A 22736-nucleotide genomic window follows, 5' to 3' on the forward strand; every position below is an offset into this window, starting at 1 on the left:
TACGATAATTATATATTAATTATACATACATATTTAAATGCATATTTATAATTTCAATAATTTAATTGCTTTTATGAATATTATAAAATATTGGAATAAGAGTTTGCTAGAATACCGACTGAAATCAATAACGGAGAATTGAGAACTCTTCCGTGGTGAGGCGCTTTTGTCGTGAACGTGGCGAGGCACGCGCTGCGTCAGTATTCCGCGAGCTTCCATCGCGTTCTGTTGCAGTTAATCGTTGAAGAAGGGAGGTACCTATCCTATTCGATAGTGAACTGCGGAGAACGAGAAAAAGTGCTATTCTTCTAAACAAGAAACTCCTAATTTAAGAATGGCGGACGACAGTCACGAGAACGGTACGAGCAACGGTGACGTACCTGAGATCGAGCTGATTATCAAGGTGAGTTTGTACCACGCGTGAAGTAAAGACGGGGAAGAAGGAAGAGATAGGAAAAAAAGGCGATCGTTTCGTGCACGATATGGGCGTGGAACAAACGAGTGGTTTCTTCTTGTATTTTCCTCTTCTTTTCAATATTTTTTTTTTTTTCATTTGCTGATTAGGAACGCCACCGAAACAATCATCTGTGACAAAGATCCGTGTGCATCGTTTACCGTTTCGAAAATAAAGAAGCTGCTCTCAGTGACCATTGATCGTTTGCAAGTAGCGTCCAACCGCTTCTTTCATCTTTTATTTTCTTCACCCTTTTAATGGCTTAGTTATTTGAACAAATCGCCAATCAATCAGGTGACTCGATTTCGATAAGTTGAACTTTAATATGCTTTTCGAATATGGTGGAACGTAACCATTGTTCGAAAGCTTTTCGTATTCCTCAATGATTAATTAAAATAAAAGCACAAGAGATATCAAGGAATTTATACGGAACCATTTCTTGCAAAGAAATCAACATAACGCCAATAAAAATAGATATATACATATACATATAAATGAGATTCTGGTTGACCGCGTTTTCTACGTCATTGATTCTTCTCTAGAAGAAAGAAATGATTGATTCTTTATCTTGGAGTATATTTTCGTGATAATGTATTTATTCGCTTTTACACGTATTGCGTTTATTATTTTTTGTGACTACTTTTTCCCGCGTAATTCGTCACTGAAAATATAACAATTTCACACATTTATTATAGACATTCTACAACCACAACGATGTATTTGCACGGGTCATATATTAATTTAACGAGATTAGAAGCATTCACACATAACCAAGCGAAGGATAAGAAAATAATGGCTGGAAGGTTCCGCTCTCCGTTCTTGTAATTAGCGATAAAAATAGACACGTATCGTGAAAATTAACTTTTGCTCTTCGATTTTTATAATCAAAAGATAACGAAAATAATCCAAATCTATTAATTCTCTTTTGAAATTAATTTTTTCATACCATATCACAGATATTATCTTTGGAGCAACAATAGATAATCGTCATAGATTCATGCAACGTTCGATTTAATCGAGAACGAACTCGATTCCATTTCTTGGAACGTTCTTTCACCACATTTTCTGGGAAAACATCTCCTTAGAGGGAAAGAGGCTTCCTTCGATTGTCCAATTACGAGTTGTCGATTAAACTTTCGCCAATCGGATCGACTGAATCCGGCCTCGGATTTGCTTCACCTGTGTGTTGCTTCTAATCAAGCCTTCGCTATTTCAGGCAATGTCAAACGCTAATCTTATCGCATCTACTCGACTGAAAGTACAATTGTGTTAGAAATATTTTCTCATAAACAATTTTCTTCTTATCATTACTGGATCGTAATAAAAATAAATAAGCAAAAGAATGTATCGGAATTCATTTCACAACACATCTTATGAGATCATTCGCAAGAATATATAATTATCAAACTATTATCGAGATTTCCCGATAAAAATATTATTCAAAATTAAAAATATCACAAAAATGAATTTAAACTTTTCGTAAATTAACAATTGTAAATATTACTCTGTTCTATAAACATTTAAATTTAATAGAATTTTTCAAAAGAAATTTGATCATTCATCAAATCGATCAAGATGTTCGTATAAATATTTTCTATAAATAAGGATTTGAAATTGCATGTTCTTCCGTGAGCCTGATTTTCATGCTTCGAATGCTACTGAATTTTTTTTAATTGCACATTGACCCAGAAGAGAGATAAAGAGAAATAAAGAGAAAGAACCTTATAAGTAGAACCCTACAGGAACAAGAGATAACCAACAATGTTCATTACAAGAAGAGATTTAATGGCAACTAGCCGACCTTGCACTCGGAAGGCGATCATGCGAGGTCTTCGTAAGTGTGTCAAACGGGATGAAACGACGGGGAGCTCGACGAGGTCCTCAAGATTCTACCGTTAAACGATGAACTCCTTTACCTTCCGCTTTCCTCGCCTTCTGGCTTTCCCCCGTGCGTAAACAGCTCCCCTTCCCTTCTTTCCTCTTCTTCATCCGCCATTATTCTCTCTTTACCTTCCTGATTACTTTGCATCGGTTCCTCGTGACCATGAAACTTTTAACTGTTAATATCGTCTCCATCTCGAAGATTAGTCATTCCTGCAGTTTTATTTGCATACCTGGGAAAAATGGTCGATGCATGGGCAATGAATGACAGGGAGAAGAAAAAAAGTTAGAAGAAGGAAATACAGGAGTGTGGTATGAAGTGATATTTAATTTATTCGTAAATAATAAATACATGCATGCGAATATTCCACCATGCATAGGGAAGTATCGTGTGACTGAATGCGGTTATAAAAAATCGATCAGATGTTGCGGCTTAATCTTTCTTAAGGTCATTATGAGGGTTCTCGGTTAGGAGTAATAGATAGAAGATTGTGCCTCGAATAAGTTGATTTTGTGTCGAATTAACGGACACGCAAAAATAAATTTTTCACAAGAGAAAAAAAGAATTTTTTTTTCTAAATTTAGAAAATAGAATATTTTAAAACCACTTTGTTTTTAAAATATGTTTGTTTTTAATTGGAATGAATTATATATTTTATTTATATATATTATATGATGTGATAAAAAAAAGTGGAGAAAAATAATGATATGATATATAAAAGTTATATCACGAAATTAACATACATATCTCAATGATAAACATTGCCTTTTATTATATTCGCCTATTTACCATATGCTGTGCATTATACAGCAACTTACCTGATGACGTGTTGTATCCGTAAGCATTGTTCTCTTCCTTTTTACATTTTGTCCTCTTCTATACGCCGATATGCCGAAGCCAAGTATTCTAATCGCGTGTGCATTGCAGGTAAAAGACGAGAGAGCTTCGAAAACCGCTTGATACGTTCTATAAGTCTATTCGTCGGTCAAATTGAAACGGGAATCCCGTGTACCGATGCGCGGAGAAACTCGCTTATTTCAGAAGAAATCAGGAATTTGCTTCGGTCAAATATCAGCCACGCTTCTCATATTCGGCCCATTTACATTTTTTGGTAGCTTACTGGACAGAAATTGTCGATCGACGGGAATCAGATTTGCCGCCACGAAGAGATATAAGTTCTCATCAAAATTAAATTTTTAAGCGTTCAAGAGAAAAACGAAATAACGTATGATCGAGCGAAAGATTATTATTTCGAAGATGAAAGACGTTCGATACTTCGTGACATTTGATCTAAGGTCACCGCTTTCCACGTCATTGATATTTGATGACACGGATCTCTTCGATATTTTCCTTAATTGATCGAACTCGTGTTGACTCGACGTGTTTATCCTATCGAGAAATTTGTTTTTTTAAGTACGATTGATGATGTATAATTTGCATTGTCTATCTTGTAATTGTTAATTACTATTTGTTAATCCGCTATTCATTGTATTTTCAAAAAAACACGGAACTGACCTGAGACAAAGGTTACATTTTTGACCTTGGTCAAAAAATTGCCAAGCGACACGACAACAGACAAGTGACCACACTCATTTCTCGTGGATCAAGGCATAACTTGCTCGCATCATTCGTTCTTAAAACTTGGAGGTCGGACTTACGTCATCGTGGAAAAAATAATCAGCCACGTGAATATCAACTATTCGAATTGGTTCTTTCTTTTCATTAAAAAAACACAATGGCTGCTGGATTCACTGTGGATGTTACGATCGAAATCGAAATATGATAATTTTTTTGAAACTGAGTGAAAATAGAAATGACGTTTTTAATAGGAACTGGCACATTGCCAATTATCAATTTAATTTTGTACTACTTTTTTTCTTCTTTCTTTTTTAATAATTATAATTATTACGTATAACATATAATAATAATAATTGCAATTATTAATTACAATTATTATAATTATATAATATATATTATAATTAGAATTTTTATTTTTAAAAATTTTATAGTTTGCAAATAAACTTGCGTTATACGATTTTTTATTATATTTTAACGAGTTTAAATAAAATGAATTTCTTTTTATAGCTATATATGCGAACTAAAGCTTCTTCGTAGTATCTTTTAGTAAGAAAGAAAGCAGGGTGCGTCATCGAGGGGAATAAATAAACCGTGACATCGAGAAAATGAGAGCGGAGCGAGTACGCTAGATACTCTCAATTTGCTCGATCAACTGGAGAAAATAGATATCGTTTCATGTTTGCATCAATTTGATGGAATTTTTATTGTTTATCAGTATTATTTTTAACGAAAAAAAAAATCAAGAAAAGAATCAATGAAAATTGATTATCATTAATTAACGTGTATGATAAACTGACAATATGAATATATTTTTGCAGGCTTCGACGATCGACGGTCGCCGAAAGGGTGCATGCCTCTTCTGTCAAGAGTACTTTATGGACTTGTACCTTCTTGCTGAATTGAAAACAATTTCTCTAAAAGTGACCACGGTCGACATGCAAAAACCGCCGCCTGATTTCCGCACCAACTTTCAGGCAACACCTCCGCCAATCTTAATCGATAATGGCGATGCGATATTAGAAAACGAGAAAATCGAACGACATATCATGAAAAACATTCCCGGTGGACATAATCTGTTCGTGCAGGATAAAGAAGTGGCTACCCTTGTTGAGAACTTGTTCAGTGTATGTTTAAATAGTAAACTCGCTTTGCCAAGAAACTGCTACTTTCTCGCCAAGAGCGATCGCTGAAAGTGTACACGATTTTTGTTTTAGAAATTGAAACTGTTATTGTTGAACGCAAAGGATAAGGACAAAGATCCAAAATCCTCGTCCCTGATGGCACACTTACGTAAAATCGACGAACATCTAGGTCGTAAGGGTACCCGTTTCCTCACGGGCGATACAATGTGCTGTTTCGATTGTGAGCTTATGCCACGACTTCAACACATCAGGGTGGCCGGCAAATATTTTGCGGATTTTGAGATTCCTGAAACTTTGGTGCATCTCTGGCGATATATGCACCACATGTACAGGCTGGATGCCTTTTTACAAAGTTGTCCGGCCGATCAGGATATTATTAATCACTATAAGTTACAGCAGGTTGAATAAATTTAAAGAGAATTTTTTTTTTTCCTATCTTTTTTACTTTTTATTGATAATTTGTATTTTATTGAAATTGTGTTATCTCATTTCAGAGCATGAAAATGAAAAAGCACGAAGAATTAGAGACTCCGACATTCACAACCAGTATCCCAATCGAGGTCAACGACGACTAGGCTGGACCTCTGCCGTCGGGTCTACGATCTCGTTACTTTGACGTAGAAAAGTCCTCGACATCGGTGTAGAAATAAGCAGTGTGAACGATGTGGCACACAAAATACATTTTTTACAAAAGTTGCAGTTCTTCCGAGGAATGATTCTGCTGAGGAAGAGTTCACTATTTATCAGAAGTACTCTTAAAAAAGGTTCTATCATCTGGATTTGATTGTGCCGATTCGGCTACACCGATTTATATAAATTTTTGCTACGTATATTTGACAAATTATCGTCGACTCTTTTATGGCCTAAACTGATGCAGAACAAGTAGCTTTTTTACCGCAGAAAACAGTAGAAGATACATATATGAGTGTATTAAGGCTTTCGAGAAACGATGTGTAAGCGTATCCAGAAAATTTAAACAATTTTTTCCTTTCCTTTCTTTCCATTTTCTTTATCTTTTTTCTCTGGTACGTATGTATTTCATACGTAATATTGATATGAATAGCATTATTTTTAGAAAAAGTATTTTAATGTTTTACATATACTTTAGATCAAAGCTAACGTATTTTTTTTTTCTTTTTAAAGATAATTTCAATATTTCAATATTTTTGATGGCGCGTAATGTTAACAAAAGTAGAAAATACGAGAGAGACGTATGCATTTGAATTATGATTAATATTTGTTGTTTAAATTAATATATTTCGTATATATTTCTTTATCATTTTTCTCTTGTTTTCTGGAAAGTACATTGTATTTATCATATATTTAACGACTAATCAATAAACTGAGTTAGTGATGGTTATTCTTTAACAGACGTTTACATTGTTCATTATATTCCTTCAGCATATCAACTTCAATTTGAATGTAAGAAAAGTTCTAGTCTCATGTAATTCACGTAATGATAAACTTCCTATTCTTTCGTATATTCAAAATATTTTTTATATAATCATATTTGAATAAATTATAGTGCATACGTTTCTTCCAATTTCTACGCTACAGTCAGTCGAAAAATCTAAAAATATAATCTAAAAGAATTTGTGATATGATCATTACAAATTTCTTTGCAGATATTAATCTCATAATGATAAAAAATATCATTATTTGAAAACAGCCAGTGCTTACTTTTCATTCAATATTATTCAGAAATCTAACAAATTCGGTATTTTATATTAGTTATTGTACTATTATTACTATTATATTGTAAATCGTTATTATAACTATTATATATATTGTACTATTTTGGTTTATACTTGTAGAAACGAATATATCAATATTTACATTGACTTTTAAGTTTATAGATATTTTTAATATCTTATTCATTTCCAACAAAAATTTGGAAAATATATTTTCTACATCATGATAGAATAGAATTTTCTAAAAATGAAAAGGAATATGTCTATCTTAACGACGTTGCTATCTATTCGTATAAGTTTTAAAATAGCATACTGCTTCCCTTTCCTCGAGACTGATACTGATTATTACGACGTGTCTTCCATTCATAAATAGGGAAGCACTTGTCGTATGAGCGGCCATTTTGACTACGCAATCAATAAAACTTCTTTTATTTTGATATTTAAAAATCCAAAGTTTCATATGAATGTTTGAAAATGAATAAATAATAAATTAAATTAAAATATTTGAAGAGATATAGAAATATTTTTGCTAAATAAAAAACTTTTGAATACATATAGTTTTTCAATCGATTAATGTCGTTTCAGTACGCAGTGCACAGCTGATCAGTGGTCCCAACGGACGGTCGCCGCTTGTTCGTGTCTTAAAATCTTCGAAAACGACTGAAAAGTTACTATTATCCGCGTGTCTGTACAGTGACAATTGAAATTTCACTTTTAAATACGTGAATAAAATTGCGGCATTTACAAAGTGTTTTTATCAAGTGTTCGAAGTGAACGATTACTGGTTTCTCGTTCGTTGGACATTTCCAATGGTTGCCGTCCGGTGAGTTTCAAGCTTACGATTTGAAATTGAATTATACATTAAAGTATATATAATTCAAATTTAATTTGACTTTTCGAATTCCTTTATTCTTTAATTTTCACAATATCGATAGTGAAAAAAATATAAAATCAATAAGAATGAAAGCGGAAGTATAATTTAATTTTTAACTTAGTTTGTTCCATGCAATGAAATATATCAGATTGTATCGAGTATTATAATATATTAACAATATATTCGTATGGATTGATTTTCATTGATAAGTACATGATATATCGAATATTCTTCTTATTTAGTTTTTATTCTGGTTTTCTAATTGATAGAGGCAATTGATTTTCAAATTACCGTAATATAGTAACTTCGAGACAAATGTCAATCTTTTTGTTGATCGATGATCAACTTTCGTTAATCATTTCTATTTCTATATATTGTTTTTTTTATTTACATTTGTTATCAAAGTATGTGTATAATTTATAGTAGTCTTTCTTTGTCGTTTGTCAAACAAGGAAATATCATTGCTCGTTTTAACTAGCTTTCTATAGATATTTTCAAAAGTAAAGGATTGTTATAAATATTTTATTTTTTTCGAGCGTATCATAAACATAAAAGAAATCAGGTCGATTGATTTTATGAATTCTAATCTTCGTCAACGATTTTAGCTGATTTTCTGACATATATTATTCGATTTAAAAACTATAGCAATAGTTAGTCGATTAAAAAGTCTCGTTTTGAACAGTCATTGGAAAAGTAAACACTTTACTCTATGTATCGTAACAACAAAAATAATATTTATTTCCATAAGCTTAATGTTTGCTTCAAGTTATGTAACTATTTTTTAATAACTACAATATTTTGTAATTTTTGATATAATTAATCGGTGTTAATTCTTTAGCAATTATCCTGACTACCGGACTTTCGATCGGAAGATTGAAATTTAAATTTTTTGGCACATGTGGAAACGGAATTTAAAGGTCAACGATATTTATAATAGCGTGAAAAAGCTGTTTAGCAGTTAATAAACAAGTTTTACGGATGTATGCAAATTATCGAAATCGTAAAGAACTAACGTCATATCAGGCATATCTGATATGTGCGTATATACACGTAAAGGTGCGTTCACACTGTTAACGATTATCTTCTCGTGTTATCGATTGGCCTAAATTATAATCTACAACAACGATATTGGACTAAACTACTTTAGAGTTGGATGAAAAAGAAAGGAATCGCAAGAAAAAGACTCGGAATTAGTGATTAATATCCGAAAGGTTAATGTAATGGTTAACGCTGACGTTTTCTACGTGAAAAAAAGTATAATATTATTTTCAGGATAGTGTTTATTTTTACCTCGAGGCGTAACTTATCGTAGCTCTGCTTAACGTTAGCGTTGCGTCCCCCGTCAATTATTATTCTTGGTTCCTTATTTTTGTCTGCCACTAAGCTCGACGTACTTTTTTCTCTTTTTTTGCTCGTAGTAGTTTCAGTCGGCCATGATTACTGTGCTTTCATGCAGTTCTAAAATATTGCGCGTAAAACGACAAGTTATTGGCAAGCTCGATAATTTGCATATCTCGTTCTCGTGACTGGAAATGTAAATAATTGCGCGAATAAGAGACATGTCGGCACTTTTTTTGTGAATAAAAGCAATTATCATTATTAACCTTTAAAGATTTTTCTGATATTTTTAACGTGCATTTATATAGTCGCGCATGTTACTACCGTCTGATGGATATGCGGCTTTATGAAGCAACAGGTGTCAACTCAACTTGCATAGAATAATTTTCTATAGTTTGTACACTTAATATCATCATGTTAAAATTAATAATTGTAATTTCTTTATTTCTGTACTTCTCGTTGGCCAGATTTTTTTATTGATTTATACATTGTCATTTTAGGGCGGAAACGATTCGTTCGGCAGTGTGACATTTGTCAGAGCAGAGATATTGGAACAATTACGAACAATCGGAAAACGGGAGTAAAGGATATATAAAAAAGAAACATGGAAAAATTATTCCAAATGCGTGAAAATACTCGTGGAATTTGCTTTTCCCTGCATTGCCAGGAGTAGACGAAAACAGCCACGCTGTGTCTCCTGGGTATTTCATGACACAAATATCTTCCCGGCATGTTGGAATTCCGCTTTTCCTTTTTCGCCTGTCCCGACGAACGACGTTCTCGTTCCCCTCTTAAAATCCCCTCTGTGTCACTGATAGAAACATCCTGCGTGTCTGGTGCAATTAAAAGATGCTTCTCCTTTGCTCTCAGGCCAAGGGAAAAATATATTCGTTCCGCTCCCGATCGAAACAGCAGCGCGAGACTGTCCATCGCGTCGAATCCCGCTTTATAAGAATAAACGTATAATGTCATCGTTGCTTCTCGTCGAGGGAAAAGTCACATGTATCGCGCATTTTCCGTTCATTCCGTTTGGCAAAGGGAAGCGAGTTCGATAGAGATTTGCACAATCCTCGACGGGGTCGGAACGAATTCGATCCACTGTTGCATTTCCGCATCGAGTACCTGCCCACTCGCGTTTATTTGCATTTTCGTCATTTGCGTGTCGAACGACCGACTGTCTGGCAGGCGTTGCCGGTAGAAGCAGCAAAAACGCGTGACAGATACAAAGTGACGCGAATGTAACTTTGTAACTCTAACTTTATACATAATTTTGGAACAAAAATATATGCGCATTTGTACAAGAATGGTAGAGGAACGAGTAGAAGAATGGTAATAAAATCTTGCGATTAATAAGGATTCCTGATATTTTTCGATAAGAACGCGTTTGAATGCGTTTTTTTTTTTTAAACGCATGCGTTTCGTTTGCCCGATTCGGAACACGATTAAGAAAGCCGCGGTTAGAAAGTAGCGGTGTTTAAAAGAAGATACCCCGATTAGGGCGAACGCTCTCTAATCGGAGGCTTGAACGTACGGCCGCGTGCCAATAAACAGTTTTCTCTCTGATTGATGCTTCACTCACCTGACATGCCGGCCTGCCAGGTGCTAGGCAACGGAAGAAAGAGAGTCGAATTATTAATTCTACCTAGGACTTTATTCTCTCACGTGGCTGGCTGCCAAGTGCGAATTGCACTCGCAAAGCTTCTAACCTCTTAGTTTCTTCCGATCGAGCGAACAACCCTCTCTCTACTCGCTTTTTCTGGATTTTCGGCACAGCCTTAACGCATCCACAATCGAAAATGCGTAGGAGTAGCTGCGAGTCGGACGGTACGTTGGTTTTCAATCTTATGCTTTTAAACGCGATTTCCTCGCTCTTTGCGCGAATTTTCCTCCTCTTCGGATGTTAATAATATTCCCTCAAGGTTTAACATCAGTTACAGTGTTTTTTTTTCTTTCACGGTAGCTTTTAACGTTCTTTTCTTTTTTCCTCTACTACTAAACCGTGTTGTAATTTTTTGCAATTTTCCAAAGGGAGTCGACGGTGTTTGGTTAAATTGCTAAGAAAGTTTTTTTGCTCCTAGGATGATCGAAAAGATCGATTGAGAATCCTAAATTTTTCGATGCAACGATGCGGACAGACAAGCGCATGCGTGCACGCGTGGGAGCGTGGCACGCGCAGTGCCGGCTAATTATGTGGCACTCCTACGTGCCACGCGGCACAGGTGTCCACCGTTTCTTTACTCGCTGCCAATTCCGTAACGTAACGGGTGTCTCTCGGAGTTATCGACTCGTGTTAATCCTATTGAGACGCGAGGCAAGTTTTTCCTTGAAGCATCACTATAGAATTTTCTTAGAATTTTATTATTTTTATTTAATCTCGTTTAAAATCGACAACGAATCGAGGCGGATATACACCATACAAATACAAATTAGAAGTATCGATGAAGAAGAATGATCGGTAATCGACAATGCGACACTAGCGAAAGGGCAAGATTTTCCTATTGACACATCTGGTATGCAAACACGAATTGCTATAGACGAATTCATCCCGTTGAAAAATGGGTCGAACAGTAATGGATTTTTAAATAATGAATAATGGCGCATCGTGGAAAGCGCAAATGCTCTCGTTCCCTTTTTCCCTTTTCCTGCGAGAGAGAGAGAGAGAGCGATCGTGGGCGAGAAACGATTGCAAGTAAAAATTAAAGAAAGAAAACGGTGGAAGCGTTGGAGAAACGAAGGATCGCATCCGATCAAAGAAAATCTCCGAACTTAACGAGTCCCACGTACACGGATCGAAGTTTGGTGTGGCCTTCGCTATAATTAAGAGGATTCAACGCACGATCATGCGTAATATTTCATCGCGTCTCCAACAAGTGAGGCGATTTGCCCCGGCAGGTTCCACGGTCTTTACCTTTTCATTTTCTCACGATTTTGTCTCCATTAATCGCATCCCCGTCCACTCATCCGTGGTTTGAATAATTTGAAACACTTTCGCGCACTGACACGAAATTGCAAGAAACGTCGTATTTGGAGGCCATCCAAATCGTTTATCCACTAAACTACAAAATTTCGACGATCTCGCCGGATTCCACCTTCTCTCGGTCTCGTTTGTCTACAACGCGTACCGTGCTCGTTGGAAAAATCATCGATCAACAATTTACCGACACATCGTTCTCATTTTCATTTTATTTCGCGAATTTGTCTCGATCTGCCGCGCGATCGACGCACCCCAGTGTGACGATGGTTGGTCAATTAATCAGCTGTGGGCGTATTTGTTCCTTGGACGAATCATACAAACTTGTGTAACAAGAGACCTGGCACCCACAGGTAGGCCTTGCCAGGAGGATGGGGGCCCACGATGGGGGAGTGCCATTGCTCTAACATCGCTATCATGCAGCTGTTCCATGAGCTGAAGCAGCAGTTCCCTGCGCTCCCTGATCACGTCGTTTCCCAGTGCATCGCCCAGGTATAGGTGCTCTTTGTCCGCCAGATATATCGCTCCTATATGCTGGTCTCCCGGAAACTTCGATCCAGAGTAAAGAATTACTCGATTAGAAGAAAGAAATATTCGCTTTCGAGATCGTCAACGATCCTCGGCTACGATTTGGATCGAGTTTTCCGGGAAGGGCTCCTTCTTGATTGCACAGTGTGCCTCAGTTTAACCTCAGTTTAGAGAGATTTGTTCTTTTCGCTCATCCAAGTCAATGCTAAAAAAAAAAAAAAAAAAAGAAATGATCATCATAACGACTAACCGTACGACGCACCAGTATCACGAGTATCTTAACATTCCTGCATTGCAAATTAACAGGCATAAATTTCCTCTCTCATTGCACGAGCGTGGAACCTGTGTGTACATAGACGTCCTTTGTGTTGACCATTTGGTTTTTCTCTAATTCCGCATTCGGAAAAAAAATATATATAGCGTTTCTTAATCAGCAAAGATTGACCGCACTAAACAATATAATTTCAATTCTCTTGTATTCGCGTTGGAGAAGTTCTGGGATTTCCAGTCGCCGAAAATCGCGTCCTGATAACAAAAACGTGTTTGTCCACCACGTGTCACCGCGAAAGATAGACCAGGAAATCTCACAACTATCCCACTGTCCGCAGAACTGTCAAGGATCGCGCGGATGCCTTGCAACATTTAACCCTTTGCGGTCTATCTTTCTCTGCAAACTTCTCGGCAAACTCCGATTACAGCAGACTATACGTACCGATCGGAACTCGAAACCAGAAGCAAATCCGTTGTTGGAACTAACGTTCTGGCCTAACTTAATCGGACCGCAAACGGTTAACTGGCATCAATCCTCTAGGAGGAGAGTAAACTCGAAGAGCAACAAGCGTTTAAGCGTCCGTTGCTGGGATCCAGGAGAGGGAAGAGAATTTTTGGAAAAAGAAAAAAAAAAGAAAACAAAAACAAAACCCTCCCCGGTCGAGCTCGGCGAACACGGTGAAATTGGCTGACCCAGTGTGCATCTGTTCATTGCAGAACAGCCACGATCGGGAGACATGCGCGAGAAGTCTTCGTGCCACCCAAGAGTCACGACAGTCTCCGGGTGCATTCCCACCGGCTGTACTTTGCGGCATCCTCCAGCAGCAGCAACAACAACGAGCGAACCACGTGGCTGCGCAGCAGCAACGTTGCTGCTCGATGAATCAAGCGCAGCGCGGTTGCGCCACGAGCAACCCCCCCACCACCACCGCCAACAACAGCACGCGGCCGCACAGGCCGGCATCACTGGACATCGGTATGGCGCGACGTTGCCCTGTCGCCTGTACGCGAGCAGCTGCCGTATCTGCCTCCTCGCCGATCGCGGCTAACTCGTCCACCGCCCCTTCCTCGGCGCCTGCCGTCTGTACGACGCGCGGTTTCTTCGACGATTGCACAGGAGCCAGCGACTCGAATTGCCTTAACAAAGTCCAGAACGCGGGAAACGAGCCAGCCGGATTCGAGCTGAACGTGAACGTTGCCTGTAGCCCTGCTGGCAATCGCGGTACGCATCCACGTACCAGAGGTAGTTGATTATCCGAGATAGGGGAAGTCGAAATAGGTGGATGGATAATAGGAAATCTCCTTGATGAACGATCAGAAATGGGGTTGTCCATAATAGGGCTAGGATCGCACACACAAGTGTAAGGAGGTATAAGCATTGGTCGTTTCAGAGTCAAACAGTTTTCTGTTCGTGACGAATTATATTTTGTTCTTCGCTGTAATTACGAAGTTAATTAATAATTAATAAATTATAAAAAGAAAGTGGTATTGGTACGGAGGAAGCTGTTTACTCGTTACTATTAGAACCGACATGCTTTCGATGGTTGGTTGATTGCAATTATATAGTTGCGATAATAAATTTGATTTGAGTATAGTTGCACGATAGTTGCGTATCATGTAATTACGTTATTCGAATTTAATTATGATCGTATATTCGAGGAAGAATTAAACAGGTTTTTTATCCGCGTGCAACGATGGCAGCGATTTCAATTTCGATCACGTTACGTCGTGGCCTTGTGCGCGGTGGAGATCCTGTTTGCCCGTTAGTCGAAAGAAATCCTTCACCGTTGTTAACATGCCGTCGACTTCTTTTGATCTTACATCTCTTCTCGTACCTCCGATCGTGTAATTTATTCCAACTCGTAACAGAAGGAATATTTTTCTTTTTTATTCCGGCCAACAATTTAGACTTTCGAACGGTGCCTACGATTGGTGGTGCCTGTAAACGAAGTGATCTGCTCCTCGATCCACGGACTTATTATGCCGAGCCATTACTGAACGTGGTAAACACGGGGCCGCAGATCGATCACACGCGAAGCTACACCTCGGTTAGTCTGACGCTGAGGCCCCCATCCTCGGAACCTCAACCACCGATCGACATCAGATCACAGGGCTCGAGTCTCACTTACTCGAGCTCTTCTCTAGATCCTCGGGGCTTTCAAAGTCGTCTTCAGATCAGCATCGGGGCGGGAGCCGTTGGCACTGTGGCGGCCGCGAGAATCAGGCCTCCGATGGGCCCCAACAGGCCCAACAGTTTGATACCGCCGGCACAGACCGGTCCTCAAAGACCACCAGGTCTGTATTATTTTCCCTTACTCGTGATTTCTCCTTTTTTTCGATCCTATAAATAAAAATGTACGCACCTCCAAAGAGATCTGTCGAGCCTTTGACCGATTGAAAACGTGCAAGTTGCAGGTCTTCCAGCAGGCCCACCTAGTCAGTTGCCGAGGCCTACGACGACAATGAGCGCCCCAACTACACCTTCCGTACCATCGACAACGAACATCGTCCCTTCCATTAGCCTTCCAACGACTCCGTCAGGACCGACGACGACCTCGCCGCCCTCCAGTCCCATTGGTGAACGCGTATCGGCCAATTCTGATCAAAATCGATCGCCGTTGAATCAAGGTAAAGATCTTTTCAACTATATCTTTCTCTACTTTGAAAATAACCTTTCAGACGAGCTATTTTTATTATTCACTATATATATATATATATATATATTTTTTATTTCGATATCCTGTAAAAATGATTCGCTTTGTTTTCTGAATTCTCATATCGTAGGAATTACGTACACGTATATTTACCTGTGAAAACCACTCCGTCGCACATACTACGCCCACGCATGTAACACTGAGAACGATATTTACGCATTCCTGACCCCACGCTCCGTCTATACATAGCCACGCTTGCGGTTACTCTACGTGGACCACCTGATCTGCTTTTCCCTCTCACGAGCAGCGTCGTCTCGATGTTGACGCGTTCCCTGAACGCTACAATTCATATTTCGTGTTTCCCCTTTAATCGTTTACACACAGTGAAATAAAACGTTGACAAGGGTTCAGGCTAATTTATATCAATGCAATCTCTGCTGACAAATTAGAACATACTATGCAAGTGTATTTTTGCAAAATAAGTCAACAATAAAATAATATATTTTTCAACAAAACTACCGATTGTATTTCTTCTGAATCTAATAAAACATGTTATGGCATTTTAGTGGCGGAGCATCAAAAGAAATTGGTCGCAGAACAGTTAGAAAGAAAAGAAAGACTCGCCAGGGAATTGAGAGCCGAGAAAGGACGACTCGAAGCGATGAAGAAAGAATTGCAATCTCTCACGAGGCCTCTTGATTCTTCTATGCCTCCTCAAGTATGTAACATTGATCGATTAAGACCATGTATTGTTCAACGAATGTATTATTATGCAATCATCATTTTTCAGGAATTAAAAAAAAAATTACGAAGCGAGATCTATCAGTTACAAGTTGAATGCGATAGACTCGCGGATGAAGTAGATCAGTGGTCGGATCCAAGAGGTAGTGATTTTATTATATTTTTGAATATTTTTTTCAGATAAAATTTATTATAGTTCAGTTATTTTATTTACTTATTATTATTATTTTTTTTTTTTGCAGTACCTTTGGGTGAAACGAATGAAAAGTTTTATCAGCATATTTATACTGGTCAGCCTTTACCATCGAGTTCTGTCAGTTCCAATCCACCTCCTTTGCCAAGTCAACCACCCGCCTGGCAACCGGAACTAAGTGATAACAATACTGACAGAGAAGAACGAGATGGACCTTCTTGGGTCTGTAGAATGTGCACGTTTGATAATCATCCGTTAATGAATAAATGCGAGCAATGCGATATGCCACGGTTGATGGATCACGGAAACACAGGTACGACTTCTGGAAAATCGATAGAGGACCTTACAACCACGTTACCGCCGCCTCCACCTCCTTTGGGATAGTAAACTCCAGTGTTTTAACAGCATGTTTTTCTTTTTTTGTGACATTTGTGAGTTGACAGATAATTCACAGAATAATATTTCACAAACAATTAATTAATATAATGAAAAATATATGATCTCTATACTTCGATAGTGTGATGGAGCAATACAACCAAAGGTGATATTAATTTTCTATTGTAAAATTGCTCGTTGAAGAAATTATGTAATGACAACGTAATGATGAACATACGGCATAAATAAAATAGATTTATTACGTACTTAAGTGCACGAATGTGTGCTATCTTCTACTTTAATGATTTTTCTTATTTTTTTAATGAATTTATTTTTAACGTAAAGGCATGACTAATCTAGCATCTATATTTTGCAGTGTTATTTTTTTCTAATTATTAATAATCTAATGTTATTTAATAATTGACGAGTTAATAATCATAAATTGGTAAGTAATGAATTTTGAAATTTTTAAGTTTCATATGAGATTATACAAAAATATATTAATACAACACAATATGAGTATTATAAATGTATATAATATACGATTTACAGGCGAAACTCAAGATATCCATATACGAGTTACACATCATCATAACTTTTCCCCAAGTCGTAAGTAATTTTTTACATTTTTAATATAGGAATAAAAATATAAAATAACATATGATGTAAAAAATATTTGCTTTATTTTTAGGGACAGTGCATAGTTGGGTGGTATAACGTAAATTACATTGGAAACATAAAAACTGTAAATACAATCACTATTTAAATTAAATAAAAAGTTGCAGCCAACATATTATATAGCTGTACCCCGTTCCAAGTTTAGCTTTGTTTCACGCGTGTATTCACCATAAAATCTTTCTAATTTTTGATTGAATTTAGCATTGCGTTCGTTGATGTAGTCAATATCAGCATCGTCATTGTGCATTCTTCTTCTGCTATATTTATCTCTCTTTGCAATTCTAGAAAAAGAAGAAGAATTACAATATATGAATGTTGTAATAGGTATTAAGCTGTGAAATACTAACTGTTTTTCCAAGTCTTCAACCATTTTGTCAACAGCTTCTTTTTTATCTTCATGAAGACCATGTAATATAGTATTTTTATCTCCATAAAAAGCTGGACCTAATTTATCTTTAGCTTCTTCGTACGAATCCATGTTTGGTTTAATATTCTTTACTAGCCTATTGTATTGACGAATAGCTGCTTGTTCATAATCTGAAAAACCTGGATCAGGATTTTTCTTATTTTTTTTCTTTCTCGCTATACGTTCTGCTTCTGTTGCATCGATATGAAGTAATTTCATTCTTTCATAATCTTCTCCCTATGAAATGTATAAAATGTATAATAATTCAAAATTCAATACTATTCTATAATACGATCTAATAATATTCATCATTTTTAATAATATATCTACTTTTTCTTGAGCAGCTTTTCTTGCAGCTTCATCTTGTATAATCCATTCTGCTTGTCTTTTACGTGATGCCCAATTTGAAGGAAGTTTATTCCTTTTATCTTCCTCTACTACTTCTTTATGGTTTTGTTGTCTGGCCTCATTCTATATAAGATCAATATTTTGTAAGAAATATTTTTTTCAAAAGTTATGGAAATAAAATTAAATAAAAAATATAGGTTATATTGTAATTAGTATACTTTGTACTCACTCTTTTCGTGTGAAGTTCCCGTAAACGTTTCATTCTTTCAGCATGTTTGTCTGCAAGAGATTTCTCACTAGTTGTATTTTCATTCTCCATTATAAAATGAAATTAAATAAACTCCTAAATAAATAAAATATGCTTGTCAGAAATTCTGTCACTTATGAAAAGATTAGAACGTAATTGTTTGGTTAAACATTATCAACTGTAAGTTGCATCGCGTCACGTATACCGGAAGTTCCGATAGATGTCAGTAAACTACGATTCGTCGACAAAAAAGGCGAACTCCGTTTGCCCGACTTCTGTGGGTGGTGGATCGATTGAAATTGATCTTCTGCTCTCGAGCGAACGAGAGCGCAATAAGCAGATCTTGTCGTTCAATTTGTAGAGCGCGGTGATATCGTTGTGGCAAGCATCAAGAGAAAAGTCAGGTGATTTTTCGTCCGCCGGTAGAAGATTGAGGTGGATACCGGTCGATCACAAGTTGCGTCGAGTTAGCAGCACTTGCCAAGGTTCGCGTTTGCGCGAACCCCGATGGTGAAACGTGACGCAGAATTGTACGCTGGCGGCGATTGAGCCGCAGAAGAAAGTTCGCGCTCTGCGAGCTTTTGGGGATTACCCGCGAAGCGCGGCCAGGGTACCGCGAAAGCTCTAGTGAGGCAATTACAAGAAGGATAGAAGAGATACGCACGCGACTCCTTACTGCGACACTCTCCCGGACAAATTAATTCTTCTTATACCGTTATGGAGACTCTCGAATCTAGTCGCGTCTGCCGCCTTTGCGGTAAGCAATCCGGTATCTCGATTAATATTTTTGACAAGAATGAGAACCACGTGAAGAAAATCAACGCTATTCTCCCAATCATGGTATGTCATATCACTCTTCTCCCTTCTACATTCGTATCGTTTCGTTATGAATTTCACGTGTATTTGGTGGTCTTTCCTGACATCATTAACGCCCCCTCCTAAATCACCTTTTTGTCAGAAATTGTACTAGGAACGTTCAATAATTTTTCTTTCTTTTTTTTTTTTAATGAAATTTAATTTACTAAATTGATGTTTTTTAATGTATATCTTTCTGATTAAATATAATGTATTTATTACAGATTTTAATTTTTTTTGTAAATATGTTTATTGATTACATTTATAATACTAAAAGTGAGGTTATTGTTACTTCGCGCCAATATGCCTCATAAACACTTTTCATATATTGCATAACTTCAAGTCACAAACGTTTTAACCCCTTATTATTCATGAAATAGATAGATTATAAGTTTGAAAATAAATATCTGAAAGTAGAATTACTCTTAGATATCGAAAGTATTAAATATCTTGTATCTTGAAGTAACATTACGGAAAATTTATTGTTTCTTTCAAGATTATTAAAATTAGTTGTATATTATATATTTTCGTTAACTTAAATTATTTTAGATAATTTAATAAAATTAAAATTATCTTATATTTGAAGCTTTAAAAAAGTACACATAATTTATACTATACTATTACAACGAATTTTTAAATCTTTAAAGTCGACGAAAAATATCATATATGTATTATTAGAATCGAAATCATTTTTTTATTATATAATTATCTGTTTATCAAATATTAATCAATTTATATTTGGACGATACTATTTGAATTTTTTTTATTCATTTAGAATAAAAATAAAATTCAATCATATTTCATTATAACGATATCGTTCTTTTTTCTTTATTTTGTGTAAAATATCTTTATGATTTTATATTAAGCAGATTCGAATATAATTCTTTAATTTCCCGCCCTTCATTTTCTCTTCATGCATTTGTGCAGCACGTGCAATATATCCCCACCTCGTTTTCCTTATGCGACCACGTGAACTTAACACTCGCATTCGTATCGCGTGTGTATCCTGCAGGTACACGAAATGGACCTGTTGCCGAAACATATGTGTCATCGATGCAGTTACAAGCTGGAGGAGTTTCACAAATTTTACGTGGACTGTTTGAAGACAGATACTGGTTTGAAGAATCAATTATCTTGGATGCAAAAAGAAGATTCGAAGGAGAGAGTCGGTGTGCCAATGGTGCATATAGAAAACATTAAGATCAAAGTAGAGCCGCCGGATTACGATATGTATGGCATAAATCCTATTGTTGGTGATGTCGGCTACATAAATTCGATGAGCTCTGTAACTTTTCCGATGAATAGTGTTCAATCTGATGATATTTCCGAACGTATAACGTATACGGCGTACACACGTTGCAGTTGTTATTGTGATAAATCGGACCAAAGTAATGAAACTGTACCTACAAATTATAAAAACAAAATATCGAGATGTAGTAGGACAAATGAAATTAGGCAAGGTAACGATAGTTGCGCCAACGAAGCGCGAATTGTGAAGAAGAATTTTTTATCCCGTAAAACATTTGAGGGACGATCAAATTTAGTTCAGCTTGTCAATGAGGTTAAAGATGCTGATAGATGTAGGCCGACTTCTTCCAGTTTGAATTTATCTAACGATTTGAATGAATCTTATGACGCGAACAAAGAAACCTCAAAAGATATGATCGTTCGTAATTTAAGACCTAGAAGAAATTCTATAAATTATTTAGAAAATAGAAAAAAACTTCCCTCTTTGTCATCATTGAAAAATGAAAACAGATCGACAATTATAAAGTCAGAAACGTCAGCTTCAACAGAGTTTGATATAACGCAAATTAAAGTAGAAAAACTCGATAATTCTGAAGGACGTATCTTGAGACCAAGGAATGGGACCATCAATTATAGAGGACCAATACGAAAATATTCAAAATCGACGAACAACAACCAAAGATTGCAAAATAATAAACGTCAAGCGAATAAAAAAAAAGTTCTAAATATTACGAGTGAATTAAAATTACCATTAAATAAGATGTCGAAAAAATTAAAAAATGAAATAAAATTAAAAATAAAGGAAGAAGAATCTTCGAATCTTAAGGATTTAATCTTTGATGAATCGGTATCAGTCGCCATGTTGTCATTACCTAATCAAATTGATTCACTGCCTGAAGATTATGATGTAAATATAAAAAAAGATAATATTAATCATAATGCGTTAAATCCCGTCGATAATTTTAGTATAACAAATTGGAAATCTTTGCGAAATATATCGAACAATAAATTAAAAGCAAAAAAAATAAAATCGAATCAATTGACTCGTATAAATTATTCTCTAAGGTATTTAAGAAGTCAAGATGTTTGTCTGAGAAACGGTAAGATAAGAAAATCTGATAGTGCGGATATATCGGTTAAAAAATTACCAAAAAGCCTTAAAAATCTTATGAATAGAAATAAAACAACCAATAAAACATTAATGAAGACAATTAGAAACAGTGTTACAGCTAAGATGTCGGCCTCAATGAAAATGATTGATATTAAACATTATTGCGAAGAATGTAACACAAGTTTTGCTAACAAAGAATTATTCAAATTGCATGCATGTTATGGACATTGATCTTTTTACAAAATCAAGAATCACGTCATATAAAAGATTTATTTTTTAAAGGAAAAAATATCATTTATATGCATACAAATACTAAACAAGTTTCACTGATAATCGATAATAAATATTTTTTTTTTCTTAATCCTTTATAAGAAATCATATGATGATTATAAATTAAAAGAAAATATGTATCTATGTAATTATTTTGAATACACATATATGCATTATTATCGTAATAATATTTTTATGAACGAAAGTGTATAAATATAAATAATTATCAATTGTTAATAGAAATTAAGACAAACGTTACGTTATACGCTTAAGAATGTTATGTATGTAGATAAAGGATTCACAGATCGCCTTCAAAGTTTAAAATAAGATATATGTAAAAAAATATATAAATATATTTTAAAAAATACCAGATATTCATATACACAAAATTGTGATACATAGTGAAAATATAATAATAATCATTTTCCTTTTCATTCTACAAATTGTTCTTATAGTTTAATAAATACCATTTGTAATTGTTATTACGAATGAATTTATGTATCTGAAAGTATAATGATATACTTAAATCATTTTGCGTGATATATTGATCGAAAATTTCTATTTGTATCTTTAGAAAAATGACAAATTGGACTTGTGCAAAATGATTATTTTAATGCTTTGTATTTTAAAATGTAATTAAAATTCTATTATAAATTGTTATTAAATATCAAATGCATTCATTAATTTTATTATATACATATACATTATTCGTTATTAAATTACTTTATAATTTAATATGAATAATATAAATAATAAAAAATGAGGAGAATGTGTAGTCGTTGCAAAATTGTTACGTGCTTATATTAATGGATCGAACAATAAATTCTTTAATTAAGACTAAAAAATATTTTTCTATTGATTATTTTTTTTGTTATTTTATTA

The 22736-nt window shown here is 35.6% G+C and overlaps 4 protein-coding genes across 8 annotated transcripts; 3 read left to right on the plus strand and 1 right to left on the minus strand.

Moving 5' to 3' along the window:
* Nucleotides 1-158: 158 nt before the first annotated feature.
* On the plus strand, nt 159-6897 carry LOC108000985 (chloride intracellular channel Clic). Its single transcript, XM_017061731.3, has 4 exons — nt 159-403; nt 4733-5038; nt 5129-5455; nt 5551-6897. Exons 1-4 carry the CDS (start codon nt 335-337, stop codon nt 5629-5631), a joined length of 783 nt encoding a protein of 260 aa, XP_016917220.1. The 5' UTR covers nt 159-334; the 3' UTR covers nt 5632-6897.
* Nucleotides 6898-7299: 402 nt separating this feature from the next.
* Nucleotides 7300-17480, plus strand: LOC108000983 (TGF-beta-activated kinase 1 and MAP3K7-binding protein 2). Of its 5 annotated transcripts, XM_062084843.1 has the most exons (12): nt 7300-7570; nt 9460-9660; nt 11038-12199; nt 12284-12422; nt 13446-13950; nt 14637-15023; nt 15144-15356; nt 15949-16100; nt 16173-16266; nt 16366-16629; nt 17244-17300; nt 17383-17480. In XM_062084843.1, exons 4-12 carry the CDS (start codon nt 12315-12317, stop codon nt 17406-17408), a joined length of 1806 nt encoding a protein of 601 aa, XP_061940827.1. In that variant the 5' UTR covers nt 7300-7570; nt 9460-9660; nt 11038-12199; nt 12284-12314; the 3' UTR covers nt 17409-17480. The 5 variants fall into 5 exon arrangements, with proteins under 5 accessions (XP_061940827.1, XP_061940826.1, XP_061940828.1 ...); XM_062084842.1 differs by lacking the exon at nt 11038-12199; XM_062084844.1 differs by lacking the exons at nt 11038-12199; nt 12284-12422 and having other exon boundaries at nt 9460-10783.
* On the minus strand, nt 17353-18717 carry LOC108000986 (pre-mRNA-splicing factor Syf2). Its single transcript, XM_028668298.2, has 5 exons — nt 18576-18717; nt 18353-18466; nt 18106-18246; nt 17717-18012; nt 17353-17650 (listed from the first exon to the last, which is right to left on the minus strand). The coding sequence occupies exons 2-5, from the start codon at nt 18440-18442 to the stop codon at nt 17485-17487; spliced, it is 693 nt and encodes a 230-aa protein (XP_028524099.2). The 5' UTR covers nt 18443-18466; nt 18576-18717; the 3' UTR covers nt 17353-17484.
* Nucleotides 18718-19076: 359 nt separating this feature from the next.
* LOC108000984 (MATH and LRR domain-containing protein PFE0570w-like) lies at nt 19077-22526 on the plus strand. Its single transcript, XM_017061730.3, has 2 exons — nt 19077-19210; nt 20238-22526. Exons 1-2 carry the CDS (start codon nt 19088-19090, stop codon nt 21813-21815), a joined length of 1701 nt encoding a protein of 566 aa, XP_016917219.1. The 5' UTR covers nt 19077-19087; the 3' UTR covers nt 21816-22526.
* The last annotated feature ends 210 nt before the right edge of the window (nt 22527-22736 follow it).

This window comes from Apis cerana, linkage group LG14, assembly GCF_029169275.1.
Source record: "Apis cerana isolate GH-2021 linkage group LG14, AcerK_1.0, whole genome shotgun sequence".
NCBI classification, from domain to species: domain Eukaryota; kingdom Metazoa; phylum Arthropoda; class Insecta; order Hymenoptera; family Apidae; genus Apis; species Apis cerana.